The sequence below is a fragment of the Mus musculus genome, chromosome 8 (genome assembly GCF_000001635.26).
Source record: "Mus musculus strain C57BL/6J chromosome 8, GRCm38.p6 C57BL/6J".
In the NCBI taxonomy this organism is placed as follows: domain Eukaryota; kingdom Metazoa; phylum Chordata; class Mammalia; order Rodentia; family Muridae; genus Mus; species Mus musculus.
This window is the reverse complement of record NC_000074.6, coordinates 88,560,085-88,574,490: the sequence shown is the minus strand read 5'-3', so window position 1 is coordinate 88,574,490 and position 14,406 is coordinate 88,560,085. Positions and strand designations below refer to the sequence as shown.

At 52.1% G+C, this 14,406-nt stretch overlaps 1 protein-coding gene across 3 annotated transcripts in view; it reads right to left on the bottom strand.

Annotated features, from left to right (window-relative positions):
- Nkd1 (naked cuticle 1) overlaps positions 1 to 14,406 on the bottom strand; it is a 73,546-nt gene that overhangs the window by 20,397 nt on the left and 38,743 nt on the right. For 2 of the 3 annotated variants that reach the window (NM_027280.3, NM_001163660.1), the window contains one exon: positions 227 to 293. The exons of the other annotated variant lie outside the window; for it this stretch is intronic. In NM_027280.3, coding sequence (NP_081556.3) covers positions 227 to 293 — 67 coding nt within the window. The remainder of the gene's footprint in view (positions 1 to 226; positions 294 to 14,406) is intronic. 3 annotated transcript variants of the gene reach the window in all.

The window sequence follows — 14,406 nt, the reverse complement described above, 5'->3', positions numbered from 1 at the left end:
GAAGAGAGGGCAGAGGCCAGATACTCACTCACTATGACTGACACCACGACAGGGGGTTAGCCCTGTGATGGCCTTCTTGAAGTCTGATAGCCCCTGAGCACAGGGTGTGGATGTAACCCTGAGTGCTGAGAAGGGTTCCTCATCCCCTGCTTACACCCTCTGAGCTCTGTGGGCCTTTCCCTGACCCTAGTGCCATACATAGGCAGAGCTACTGAAACCCACATACCTTCTAGGGGGAAGTCGTCCTCGTCCTCCTCACCGAGAGCCTCTCTAGAAGTGTCACCCACGAGTTCCTGGGGAAGACAGAGCAGCAGGTTACAAGACAGTGGGGGGTGTGGGGTGCAGTAGGAACCAACCTGGCTAGACTGCACAGGTGGTGGTAAGGACACAGGGCTGAGCAGATGAGACAGGACCTAGTCATATGATAATGCAAGTGGCTTCTCGGTGCACAGCACCCTGGGAAGAGCTGCCCAGGACCTACAGAGGCCAATTCCATGCCCCCACTGGAACGCCAGGTAAGGTCAGTGTCCCTTGTCCTTCCCGTCCAGCCAACTTCACAGCCACAGACTCAGCAAGGCTCCAAAGAGAGACCTCAGTCTAGATTCTTCCTCCAAACAAGGTGGGGCCCTCTGCACTCTCTTCTCTAATCAATCTGTTACCCTCAAGGCCAAAGCGCCAATGCCCTGGGCCTGCATGCTGTGGCCCCAGTGGTCTTCACTAGGACCTCCGTATCTTGTCCACACCCCATCATCCCAGACGTTAATCTGATCTTGGCACGTGCCTGGTCTATCCCCTCAATGAGCTGTTGATTTGGGATCCAACATGGCCGGGGTCCTTCCCACAGCCTTGTCAAGCTGCCATTCAGATCCTGTCATACTGGCAAAGGGAATGTTGCTGTCCTACAGGCTTGGAAAGGTCTGAGACGCCAAGGGACGACCGCTCCAACTATCCTGACTCGTCCCAGAAGAATAGATACAGAAAGAATTAGACTGTAGCTTACTAAATGACTAGTTTTTGGTACTCAGCCAAAAGTTTCCAAGCCTAAGATTATTTAGATAAAGTTAAATAAGACCTTTAATGCAAGACTTCCCGGGGCCTTCACTGCAGTCAGCAACACGTGAATCTCCATTGCCGTATACTGCAGTGTGGGGCTCACATCCCAAGGACCACATTGCCAACATTAGGAAAATACTTGGAAAATAAAGAGCTCGGGGATGGGCACGCCATATTCTATTTCCTAATGTGGTTGGTGTGACGACGCTTCTAAATCCCAGCAAATGGTAAGAGCTAAAAAGCCCAAACACGGCAGCTGCTACCAGAGCCTCATTGTGACAACAAAAACCTTTGCATTGGCAAAGCTTCCACAGAATACAAACTACCCAAACTCTGCACTTCAGATGTTTAAAGAACATCCAGGCTTGTTCTGACAAGGCACAGAAAGGGATGCTGCACAGAGCGGGTTGCTCAATGGTTAGAGCAACAGGGTGGCTTCCAGCCTCAACTGTCGTTTTAGAGACAAAAAGCTCTCTGTTTGCATGTAGCTCTCTAGACCATTCTAGGCACTACACTCCTTCTTCAAGGTAGTTGAAGCATGGCTGTGCCTGCCCTGGTGCCCCATTTACTAAAACCCTAGTGACTTTCTTCACACCCCTTCTTGTCAATTATCATAATCACTGAACATTTCCCAGGCTTGTAATCTGGCTGTTTGTGTTAACAGGACCAGCGTTGACAGGGAATCTGCAGACACTGACAGGAAAGGGACACACACAGGTGGCATCATCAGATGGCGGGGACGCCCCAGCAGCCAATTAAAGTCCAACTTTCATGCCACAGAGACTGCTGCCATCTCTTCAGTCCTAAACTGCTGGCAGGCAGTGCTTGCAATAGGAGCAGGCAGCAGGCTTTAAGGGGACAAAGGCCCTTCACGCTGGGTCCTCTAGGAAAGAGTGGTCTCAGCACTGACCTCAGTAGCCCTCATAGCACCACAGCAAGGATGCTGACAATGACGAGCCTTTGAGGTCCTGGGACTTTCTATTGGTGTTACTGCCACATCACCCCAACGGAGCAGCCAAGGAAGCCATGCACTGATGCTGTACACCAGCCAGCACGGCCGTGAGTGACAGGCACAGCAAACCCGCAGAGGACTGAGCTCACACAAAGTATATGCTCCCTAGCACACGGTGGTGCTTCCTGGGCCGCTCAGGGTCTCAGTATAGAGTGTTCGTGGTCTCTAGACCCAGGGAAATGTGGCATAGTGAGCCAACCCAGGGTTAGGAGAGCCCTGGCTTCTGGGCTAACACTGGACACTCCCTGCCCAGTAGGCAGTGGGGACGTTGTATTAAATAACCTCCTCTGGCCATCTCAACAGTCCTGCTCTGTCCTTCTCTCAAGAAGAGATTGATTTGCAAATATCACGGTGCATGTATGAGCACCGTCATCCCATGGCGATGGGACAGCAAACAAGGATGCTGACAGCAGCTGAAGTGATAGCAGCTGCCACGTGTGCGGCACTTGTGCTACACGTGCAGCGGGTGCAAGGCCCAGATCTCACCCATGGCACTGCAAAAAGGGAAGCATCAGATGGCAAAGAAAAGGCACCGAACAGAGCTCTCTCTACTGTAAGTCTGATACCAGCCTGGGCTACACCTTATCTTGAAACAGACAGACAGACAGATTCGTGAATCAGGACCTGGCCATCAGCTCTGGTGGGTTAGAGGCCAAGTGCTCCAATCTACCCAGTGGGACTCAGAACAGCACAGCTCCTTGCTCTCTGTGGTATGGGCTTGGTCCAGGCTGCAGCCTGGCTGAAAGCCCAGTCCACACAGCCACAGACCTGAAGCAGGAACATGGTTCCTGCAGGAACGTGGATGCTGCTGGAACTGTGCCCTCTGACTCATCGCTCTAACAAGCCCCATGGGGGCTGCAGCAGAGGGTACGGAAGTAGAATCAGGGGGTCACGGGCAGCACAAACACAACTCACTGCACCAGCTAAGCCACAGAGGTTCAGCTCTACCTCCCAAGGTGCCTTGGTTCTCCCTCCACAGGCAGGGTCCATAGCACACTGTCTCAGAGTGACTCTGGGGGGCAAGGAAGTGCTCCACCTCTGTGCTGAAAGATCAATCAGCAGGTACTGTTCATTGTGTCCTCGGTGCTCACCACCAAGCAGCTATGGGCAAATGCCTGAAATGCTGGAACTGACCAATCCTAGCTGCCCTCTCAATGACAACCACTGTGTGGTATCCTGCTATTATACCCACTTTATGGATGAGAAAACTAAGTCAGAGCAGTCCTGTGACTGGCCAGGGCTACAATTCTTACATACTAGAGAGTCCAACCCTTACCACTGCACCTCCTTAAGAGGCTTGTGTAGGACGCCTAGACAGAGAGCTATCTAATTAGTAGGATCCAGGACCTAGGCCCCTCTCCCCTGACCTCCAGGACTGTGGGCCTCAGACTTATTCCAAATTCTAAGATCAGAGGCCTGACTTGGTAGTTTGTCAGGACATATGGCCTACATGTGCCTCTAAAGTTCCAGCACTGCCCCTCTGCTGCCCCTGGGAGCCCAGCCTCTACCCCTCACTGGGCCCCAGGAAGAGCAACTTCTCCTCTGGTCACTGGTGTGCAGCCGGCCCAGCCCTGAGCTAAGCAGCAGGCACACTGCCTTATAAGGCCTCAGGGACGGAAAACCACATCAAAGCGGGGCCTTGGGGGACGCTGGCGCGGGCTAGGGATTTTCCTCTTTGTCACTGGGACCTCATACTCCTGAACTCAGTCTCCCCCACGCAAGGCCCCAGCAGGTCTCTGTCAATCTTTCTGCTCCCTAAGAGGTAACAGATGTGGGTGCCACACACTTTCCAAGCAAACTCTTGGTGCCCACAGAACACGGTACCGTATAGACTTCGGGAGTGCACAGGATTGAGACATTCCAGGAAGAGGGGGTGCAGCTCAGGCCACCCCAGAACCCTTAGATCCAAGTAGCCTGTCCCACTTAGCTCCTGAAATGAATGCACAGCAAACTTTCTCTTCCATGAACTCTGCAGACTTGGCCCAGCCCCACTAATGGCAAGCTCCACCTCCTGTTGTCAGAGCTGGGACAAAGCCAGACCATGCTCCAGTGCCCAGGTGGGCCCAGCAAGGGCTCTAGCCCCTCTCCACAGCTGAGTGGCAATAAAAGTGTCACTACACTTGTCTGCCCCTATTTTCCTCCTCTGAGAAATGGAGATTTTTATGTCAAAGAGGAGCCAGGGAGAAAGTGGGGTCAAAATGTCCAGGCATTTTGTGGCATCTGTTACAAGATTTACATCATCTTGTCAAGAGCCTAAATGTCACTTCTCCCATTCTTCTGCCACAGCCTCCCCTCACAGGTGCTCTCAGATATTCTCATGCCCTATCCTGAAAACCAGTTGGCTCCTGCCCAGCAACCCCACCCCCTCTGAGAGCCCATCCAAGTTCCGTAGCATCTGGGGCTAAGATATCCCCCAAAGGCCAGCAAAAGATACAGTATGACTCTTCATAGTAAGACTCCTCTGCCTGCCACACAATGTACATCCCCTGGAAGGACCAAAGGAGCACATGCAGGGGACCCGATGTCACTACAGTGACTGAGTAAGGAAGCACGAGGCACCCAACAGGCCAGAGAGCATACAGAACAGATGCCCTGGTCACTCACTGGAAGGGGAAGGAGTGACTTTAGTCAAAACCCCAGCCTTATCAGAGTCCTTCCAATTCCCAAGGATGAGATAGTGGTCCTTGGGCTCCATGGGGGCTGATTCCAAAGACACCCAAATCCTAGGACTCTGGAAGCCCTTAGGTAAAACAGCACGGTATCTGTACGGAGCCTAGACCCCTCCCTTGGAGTCTTCCAGCCATCTCTAGATGACTCGTAGTTCCGACAAGTGCAGCTGTGGAAGCAGCTGTCACACTGCTCTGTTTAGAGAATAACAGCCAAGAAAAGAGTCTGTCCTTGCTCAATACAAAGGTTGTTTTTCCATGTGTATCTTCTATGGGATGAATGGGTGGGTGTGGGACCCACAGAAAGAGGGCCAGCTGAACATGCACGTGTCACCCAGGGAATGAAATCCCGACTTAGCAAGACCTCGGATGATCCCCTACTTCCCAGAAGAGGGGTCTGGAGCTCAGACAGACGGAAAGGGTTGAACTGGTTGGAGAAGCTGGCAGACGAGGCTGGGATCTTCTGGGCCAGGAGGAGTCCATGGTCTCCTAGATCCAGGAAATCTGGGGTACCCAGCCCCCAACAGCCCCAGTGGCTGGTTGCTTTTCTGTGGCATATCCAACAGAGATGGGATAACCAAGGCAGCTCACCATCTGGCCCTCGTCTCTAACTTCTCAGTCCCCCAGGCTTCTCTACCCTCAGAATCCACTCATGAGCACCATAGGCCATAGGTGCTAGGAACTGCCCACTCAGGCTAATAACGAGGGACATTCAGGCCAGGAGACAAAAACAGTCACCATCCAAGGGCTAAGGAGATGGAGACAGACAAGGCTCCCCAAAGCACTGGCAGAAAGTCAGTGACAGAAAGTCAGAGAACCCCCTCCCCCAGGGAAGAGGAACCCAAGTTCATTCTACCCCAGAAGAGTATCAGAACCAAGATCTCAGGCAGCTGCTTCCAGAGCCAGGCGACATCTCTCTGCAAGCGTATAAGGCCCAGCCCTCAGCTCCTCCAGCTCTACCAGCCGAGGGTCACAGGTAATGGATCCTGGGTCTCCTGGGAGCTGACGAAGACACCTGCCTCCCTGGCTGCATCTTGCCTCCCTTCCGGCCCCTAAAGTGCACCATTTCTGCCCAGATGGAGGTCAGAGAGAGAGGCCAGTGAAGGGAAGGTTGTGAACCACCATCTCTTGAGAGCAGGCTCTGGGACGACCCGGCTGGTTTTGTTCTGGAATTGTACCTGACATTCATTATGTGTGTGTCCCACCTTTGACTATTTCAACCCAGTGTTAACAAGAAACACTTCTGTGTTTGTTCCAAGTAGGTTTGCCATTCCGTGTTAAGCTGCATACATAGCTCCCTGGGAATGCGGACAATCTGTGGGCTATGGGTTGGCACATCTGTTAGGTGCTAGACAAATGTGGTAAGTGTGTTTTGGGTGGACTCTGGCTCTGAGAACACTGTCCCTGCCCATCCTCACACACTGCCACCTAGGATGGTGACAAATCCCAACTCATTAACCTGTTTACTGCAACAACTCAGGCTAAACTTGTCTCTGGCTGTAAAAATCCTGACACTTACAGACCAGGACCAAGCCAGAGCCTACTATAACTGGAATGTGAGACCTCTGCCACGCTCAGAGGCTTATGCCACCCTTGCCCATAGCCCCTCTGGTTTCCCCAGCTGGTTCAACTGTGCTGCTCAGAGGAGAGAGGCACCTCTCAGGCACTGGCAGGGCTGGCTTTCTGCCTAGGCTCACAAGAAACAGCCTCCGTGGCTCCAAAGACACGGAGTGGTGATTAAAATTCCTCCCCTCGCTCCTATTTTTATCTGCCTAGAATGTAGTCGGAGTGCTCCATGTGGCGCCCCCAGCTGGCCCCCCACAGCTAAGCATGCAGCCTGAACACCTAGTCTCCTGCTAGGGAGATGGACATCAGATATCAGGGAGGACCCCACGGGACACAAATGACCCTCAGGGATGGTGGCCTTGCCAACTTCTGGCATCAGCCAGCCACAGATTAACAAAGTACACTGCCCAGGCTATCAGTCGGCAAGCTGTGGACATTTGCATGCCACCATCACCACAACTTCCTTCAAGACAGTCCCAAGCTAAACTACTTGATACTCCTCCTCCTCCCCGCCCCTTACTAGAGTAGTGAGAGATAGAACCCAGGGTTTCTACATACTAGGCATTCTAACCACTGAGATTCCCAGTCTTCTTTTTAAATGGTCACTTTTTATTTTGAGATAGAGTTTCGATTGCCGGGCTAGCCTTAAACTGACATTCCTCCTGTCTTGGCTGTTGAGTAACTGGGATTACAGATGTGCAGCTGGCTAATACTCAAACTTCTCTAAGTATGTTAAATATTCTCATTCTCTCCTCTCTTCCTCCCCCCTCCCAACCCTCCAACCTTGCAAGAAGATCAGCGACTGCAGGGCTGTGAGTCCTCGTTACATTCAAGGCTTTTGAGGCATATCGTACATTAAACAGATATAGTCATTACAATGCCAGATGTCCACTACTTACCACCCCAAGTCCTACCCCACAGAAGAGTGATGCCCAGGCTTTGAGAATGGAAAGATGTGACAAGCCCCATTGGTGCCCCTATGGCAAGGCTGGTTCTAACAGGAGGAGAGGGAGAAGAGACACACAGAGCAAGACACGGAGGGATGCCCAGGCTCTTTTCATAGACAACAGCTATTACATTTATAATTCGATGTCTATGGACGGAGAAAAGAAGGCTGAGGCGGGGAACAAGCTCTAACTCAAAGGTGGTAAACTTGTATGCTTTCTTATGGTGAATGTCAAGAGTTTGAGGCAGATGTCCTGGGCCAGGAGAGGCTTATGCAGAATAGTCAGGGCGTAGACCTAGCCCAAGCTCAGCGCCCAGGAGCTTACTGGCATGGGAGTACAAGGTCATACAGACTAAGGACCAAGGATGATACAACGAACATTGACTGAGTGTGACAGCTACCTCGTCCCATGCTGAGCCTGGTACCTCCACTGAACCTTCCTCAGCATGGGGTCTGATGCCTGCTGCTGTCCCAGCATGACACTCTAGAGTCACCATTGTGTGCTATGAGACTCCATGCAAGCAATGTCCCCTGACTGCTCACCGGTGTCCCCAGCTGCTGTTACAGGGAAACGACTTATACACAAAGCAGTGAGCTCACATCTGGAACAGTGGCTGTGACCTTCTGCTCCCTGGCTCCCAAGGGGCCTTCGCTGTCACCCACTACACTCTCCTCTCTGAGGTCTTCAGGGATCAGGCAGCTGTGCTGTCCCAAAAGGTATATGGTCAGGCTGCTGTCCTTCCTAACTCCTAGGTTTCCCTGCCCTTTGGCTGCCTGTCACATTGCTCACCTGCCCAGCTACTGGCCTACTGCTACATGGCTGAGAGTGGATGACGGAAGCGGTCAAGAGTACCTGAACACCTCTGACCACCTGGCAGCTGTAGCGGCTGCTCTAGTGTCCTCCAGTCTGCTGCCAGGATACAGCCCATGTGCCTTGCGGGGTAAGTTGGCTGTAAGCCAGGCCACTTGTGGCAGGTGGCACTGTCATCTGTTAACCTGATCACAATGACTCTGCTGCCCCCAAGCTACCTTGTGGAGGGGAAGGAGGTGTGCTCTGACCTAAGACAGTAAGCAGTGAGGCCAGGAGCTGGGAGAGGGGAGATCAGAAGCCAGGGTTCCCCACTCAGCCTCAGAAGTGAGGCCCTAGAAGTGAAATGTACACATTAAGCAAGAATTTTTCTTTCTGCCCTCAACAAATGCAAGAACATCTGGAGATGACAGGCAAACAAATGTGTTGGTCAGACTCTGGGATATTCTTATCTGTACAGACACATAGATACAAAGAGACAGACAGGCAGGCAGATAGACACACACACACACACACACACATATACGGGGAGGGGGAAGGAAGGGGGAGGGAGGGGGAGGGGGAGGGGGGAGACTGTCCAGCTTGAAAGGGCTCTGGGATTGTGCCTGCAGAGATCACTTCCTGCTGGTCTTGCTCCCAGCATCCCAGGCCTCCCTTTCCAGCCACCCATTTTACAATCCATCTTGGTCTTCAATCCAGCATTGAAAAAGCACGTCAGCCAAGGTCTGGTAGTGCCTACCTTGTATCTCAGCACTCAGGAGGCAGAAGCAGGCAGATCTCAAAGTTTGATGCTGGCCTGGTCTACAGAGTGAGTTCCAGGACAGCCAGGCCTATGTAGGAGAGACCATGTCTCCAAAAAGAAAACAAATACAAAACCAGAAAAAGAAAAAGGAAAAAAAAAAGAAAGGCAGGCAGGTTTCTTGTAACTCTCCCCCAGACCAATGTACCCAGCCCACCTGGGTTGTGCTTCTCAGAGCCCTCTGCCCTTCATGAGCACACAAGTCTCATGGCTCCCTGCACTAGTAGGGGGCAATCATCTTATTGTCCTAGACACCCATTTGGGCAGCATCAACAGTTTCAGCCCTGGGCTCTCAGAGGACTGATCTGAGTCTCAGAGCCCACTCAACCTTACACACAGGTGCACCAGGGTCACACGGAGGCAAACATGGAGGAAGGACTGGCTGCTGGGGAGGCTAGCGAGCACAGATGAGCACCAGTCTGCAGCCCTTCCTGCTAAGGGATGAGTGGGCAGCTTAGAAGTGCCCGTCTGGATCCAGCAGACCGAGTACCCTGTGCCTCCTCCAGCAGTCTCCACGCCCTGTATTGTGAGAGTTGGTACGCCCTCTCCCCACTCTCTGAACATGCACTGCCTTTACACTAAAATATTGAATTTTTAAAGTTTTATTTTTAAAACAAAGATGTAGCTTCTGTCAGATTCACATCGAGCTTCATGCATCCCAAACCAAGCCACGGCTTCTACAAGGCCATCTTCCCAAGCCTTCCCTTCCTTCTTGGGTGTATCTGTCTGTCTGTCAGTTCTCCGCTGCTGCTCAGGCCAGACCACCGGAGCAAGCCAATGTTTCTGAGGCTTCCCTTCTGTCCATCAGCAGATAGTGCTGGCTCCACCCTCACGCCATGGGCTGACACTGCACTCTCACCTCCTTCTTGTCCCCAGTGTGTCCCAGCGCTGACTCGGCACCAGGACAGCCCCCCCCCCCCCGCCCACTGCTTCCCATTCACTGTCTCCTGCAGTCATGTTAGACACCCCGCCCCTTGCTATTTCTGGTATTTGGCACATTGCTTACACTGGCCACTGCACCTACAGCATCCTCTGCCTGGGTTTTTCTTTCTCCAGAAAGCCCCTCTCTCCTTAGGGTTCTTCTATTAAATCTATTTAAAACTGCACTCTCTGCCATGACAAACACTCACTCCCTTCCTCATCCTTATCTGGGGCTCACTGCCATGTGTAATTCTATACCAGGCCTGACAGGAGGCATGCAGCAGGCACGTGCTGCGCAACCAAGGCAGCTCTCTATTTACAGACTAAGAAAACATTCCCTGCATTTTCTCCCAAGAAGAAAGCACTGGCCCAAGAGCCCAAAGAACGTGATTGTCTCTGCTAAAATTATCCACCGTGTTCCCATACATCAAGGTTACAGAGATGGCACCAAAAATGCTCTCTGAGGCTGTGACAGCTGCATGCGGGTTGCCTGATGTCCATCGCCATCAGGCAGAGAGAAGGTAAGGTAGTGTACCAGAACCAGTACCTATGTGGTAGGTAGGCTTTACAGTAGTCAGCTGGAAGGGTGCCAAGCTCAAGGCGACAGGGTCTTTAGCCACCACACAGTGTAGAACTTTTCTGTGTCCTTAGCCACCTGGGAGTCCTGAACACTCCACCTGCTTCTTGCTCTTGGCTGCACACATGTGGGAAGCCAAGGACTAACCGCTGGTCCGTTAGATGCTGAGAACTTGGAATCCAAGTATCAGGGGACCAATGGAGCATGTCAGGGAAGAGGAGGGCACAGTTGCCACCACACACCAGGTTTTACTGTTACATTCCAGGTTTACATTCCAGAAAACCCAAAAGCCAGAAGAATAGTGTACTGGCTAGTTTTGTGTCAACTTGACACAGCTGGAGTTATCACAGAGAAAGGAGCTTCAGTTGAGGAAATGCCTCCATGAGATCCAACTCTAAGGCATTTTCTCAATTAGTGATCAAGGGGGAAAGGCCCCTTGTGGGTGGGACCATCTCTGGGCTGGTAGTCTTGGGTTCTATAAGAGAGCAGGCTGAGCAAGCCAGGGGAGGCAAGCCAGTAAAGAACATCCCTCCATGGCCTCTGCATCAGCTCCTGCTCCCTGACCTGCTTGAGTTCCAGTCCTGACTTCCTTGGTGATGAACAGCAGTGTGGAAGTGTAAGCTGAATAAACCCTTTCCTCCCCAACTTGCTTCTTGGTCATGTTTGTGCATGAATAGAAACCCTGACTAAGACAAATAGCCTGGGTTCAAGAAGTCACTGCTTGCCCTTGCACACACATCAGGACCCCATGTCATTGGTGGCCTAAGGAGGACTGTGAAGGACTGGCAGATGCTGTGTGGCCAGCAGAGAGGAAGGAGACTGCTCAGGTCCAGGGATGGAAGGCATCCACAGCTGAGGCTTTCTCTATCATCCCCTTACTCCAAGTAACCCAGAGAGACCAATGGGCAATTATCACCCCTCCCTGATTACATGTTAGGGGTTAAGGATCTGCAAGGGGAAGCAAGAAAGAGGTGCAGCTGGGAAGGACCGCGTCCTTCTGTGTAGGCCAGGCCTGAGAACTACAGTGATCTAGGGACACTACAGCAGAGGCCCAGACAGCCTCTCATCAAGGGCTGGCATCAGCCCAGGCAGGACCAGAGACCCACTGAGGATGCCCCTGCCGTGGAAATGGCACATTGACTACATAGGTTTTGTGAACCAGTCAATTTGTAGACTTTTATTTTTTTCTATTTGTAGATGTTTATAAGAACCAGAGTATAGGTGGGAAAAGAGGCCGCAAAAAGAGACAGAACATGCCAGGGTTACAGAGCCCAGTAGCAGCAGAGCCACCATCAGTACCCCAAAGACCCAAAGTAGGAGCAAGAGATCAGCTCAGGAGTTTCCCCAACCCATTTACAGCCAGGAGCAGGTTCTGTATGCAGCCAGTTCAGCCCCGGCAGTCAGAAAGACCACACAACGTATCCAGGGGTCTCCCCACGGAGGGTCTGACACACTCTACTGACCCCTGTGTTAGCACTGTGAGAGCCTTTGATAGGGTGACTAGCTCACCACTCTGGAGCCTCAGCACACAAGGCTCCTTGAGGCCTCCCAGCTGCCACTCTTATGAGGCTTCCTCAAAACCCACCCTGGCACCTGATCTGAAGGCTCAGAACTGTGTGGCCCTGAGAAGAGCAGAGGGGGCTAAAGCCCCTGTTGAGTCTGGACAAACTCTAGAGAGAAGTCATAATCTATAGAGGTCCTCACAGGACCAAGCTAGAGTCCAGAGCCCCACCCAGAAATGGAACCTTTGCATCTTAGTTCCTTCATTTGACTGCCTTGGGACAACCTCGAGACCAGAGACAATCCTTGCCTTTGACCTAAGACAGGTTCCCACTTAAGTATCTGCAGTTGGGGAGCTCCGACCTCACGCGGTGACTTCCCAGACAGCAGACAGGCTGCTCGGTCTTGTGTAAACCAGAAAGAGCACAGGTTCGGGCCCAGAAATCATAGTAATGACAGTGTAGCCAGCGAAGGGTAGGACCTCACACCAGAACTCAGTCTCTGCTGGCAGAGAGAAGGGACATTTCCACCCTTCATCTCCTCAGAGCGCTCATCTACAGCTCTAGGCTGAACTTCAGACCATTCTCTGGGGGACCCAAGTATCTTTGTCCCTCCTTCTGACTCTATGTGCTCGCTATAGAATCTGTGAGTGAGAATCTCCTGTCCAGCCCCTCCCAGTGTCCATGCATAGCTCCTCCCTCCAGAGTTACTGATCATCTTTGGATGTCTATCCTGGGCTGTCCGACTCCACCCAGAGCACTGGGCATCTCAGACACAACACAGAACTGCTTAGTGTGAGGCTTGCCTGTGCAAGATTTGGAACAGATTTAAAATAAAACTTCTCTGTCTTCTATCTGGAATTCCTATGTATCAAGGAAATCCTGGTTCTCCCCTACTCTCATCCACCTGCAGGTCAGGGCTGACTTCTCCCCCTAACCATGACGACAGGCACAGAACATGACCCAACCAATGGGAACTGTATCCCAAGCCAGGCCAAGGAGCCCCAGTGCATTCTCAGGACATCTGCGATAATGAGGCTTGGAATTTGCAACTGCTGGAAACATTTACTTCCTTACAGGAAGATCCTAGCTGAATAAGAAGGGAACCCAGGAAAGTAGGGGTCAGTGAAGCAAGAAAAAACAGGTTACACCACCATCAGAGCCCCTAGATCAAACGATGGCTGAAGCTGGGACCCCTTAGACACTTCAGTGATGTGAACTGTAAATCTCCTCCTTCCTATTCACGCCTACTTGAGCTTGTTTTCCATCATGGCTGCCAAGTCCTAGTTAATGTACCTTCGTCTCATCACCAACACATTCTGCCAGGCCCAGAATGTATGTCCCCAAAACTCCCAAGTTCACCCTTCACCATGAGGGACAGGAACGCTCAGGTGACAGAAGGGCTCAGCTCACCCACCCTCACTCTGGGGCCTGAAGCCTCAGCCTTGGCCTTCCCTGCTATAAATAAATGAACGAACACACACACCACTTCCCATTACTGTCACAAATATCAAGTACAAAGAGAAGAAACTTATTTAGGCTCGTAGCTTGTAAGCTCATCCAGCCTGCTGGCCACCGACCACATTCAGCCAAGGGTAGCCACAAATGCATGTCACACAAAGTCATGAACTTTCTCAAAACATTAATCTTCTTGTGATTCCTTTGGCGGGGGGAAGAGTACCTGATTGAGCAGTTCTTGAGCATGAACTTTGTGAATGACAGACATCATGTAGGTAGGACACATCTGCTAGAGAGCCCACGCTGTGGCGAGGCTCAGACTCCTGCTAGTGAACCCTGGCTAGGCTGCCCTGGGGACCAAGCACTCAACACTCACTCCAGGTGTCCTTATGATTAAAGCGCCTCAAGCAGAGCACCTTCAAGAGAGAGGAGTATTATGCCCAAGGCAAGGAACGCAAGAGCAACTGGCACTGTCTAGGGTAACTGACCTGGGGGCACGCCGTCCACCGCTTTCTGCTGCCCCTTCTCTGAGAGGTCACCCCCACCTTGTGGGCCCATCTTCCTTAGCTTCCTGCCCTCTGCACATGTGCTTCCTTCTTCCTCGTGTCACTTCCTGATTGCTTCCTGCAGACTTCCAGAGAAGCCATCCTGAGATATGACATTCCCGCTCAGCCCTCGGCCCTGGTATGTCCAGTCTCCCGCTTCACTCCCTCCCCATGCCAGAAGCCCTTCAGACTCACAACCTAGCATGCACGTGCACATGCGCACATACACACAGCTGGCAGTGGAGACAAGGGCCCTCCTTCTTTCATGCAGACTGAGTTTTCTCTGTGTTGAAGAAACCATCATCAGTAGGGTGCTGGACAGAGGCAGAGACTGGGGATGGGGCATCACGAGTCAGGGAGGGCAGCAGAGGCAAAGCACTGGGCCTCCAACAGGTCTTCGCTGACAGTGAGGCCAGGGACAGGCACCAGCTGAGCTGGCCTCTGCCGGCATCTAGCTCTGGCTCCTATTCAAAATGCAGGCCAGTGATGTTGGCGATGTGGCCAGCCTCCAGCAACCCAAGCTGTTGCCCAAGAATGCAAACAAGACAGAAGACCA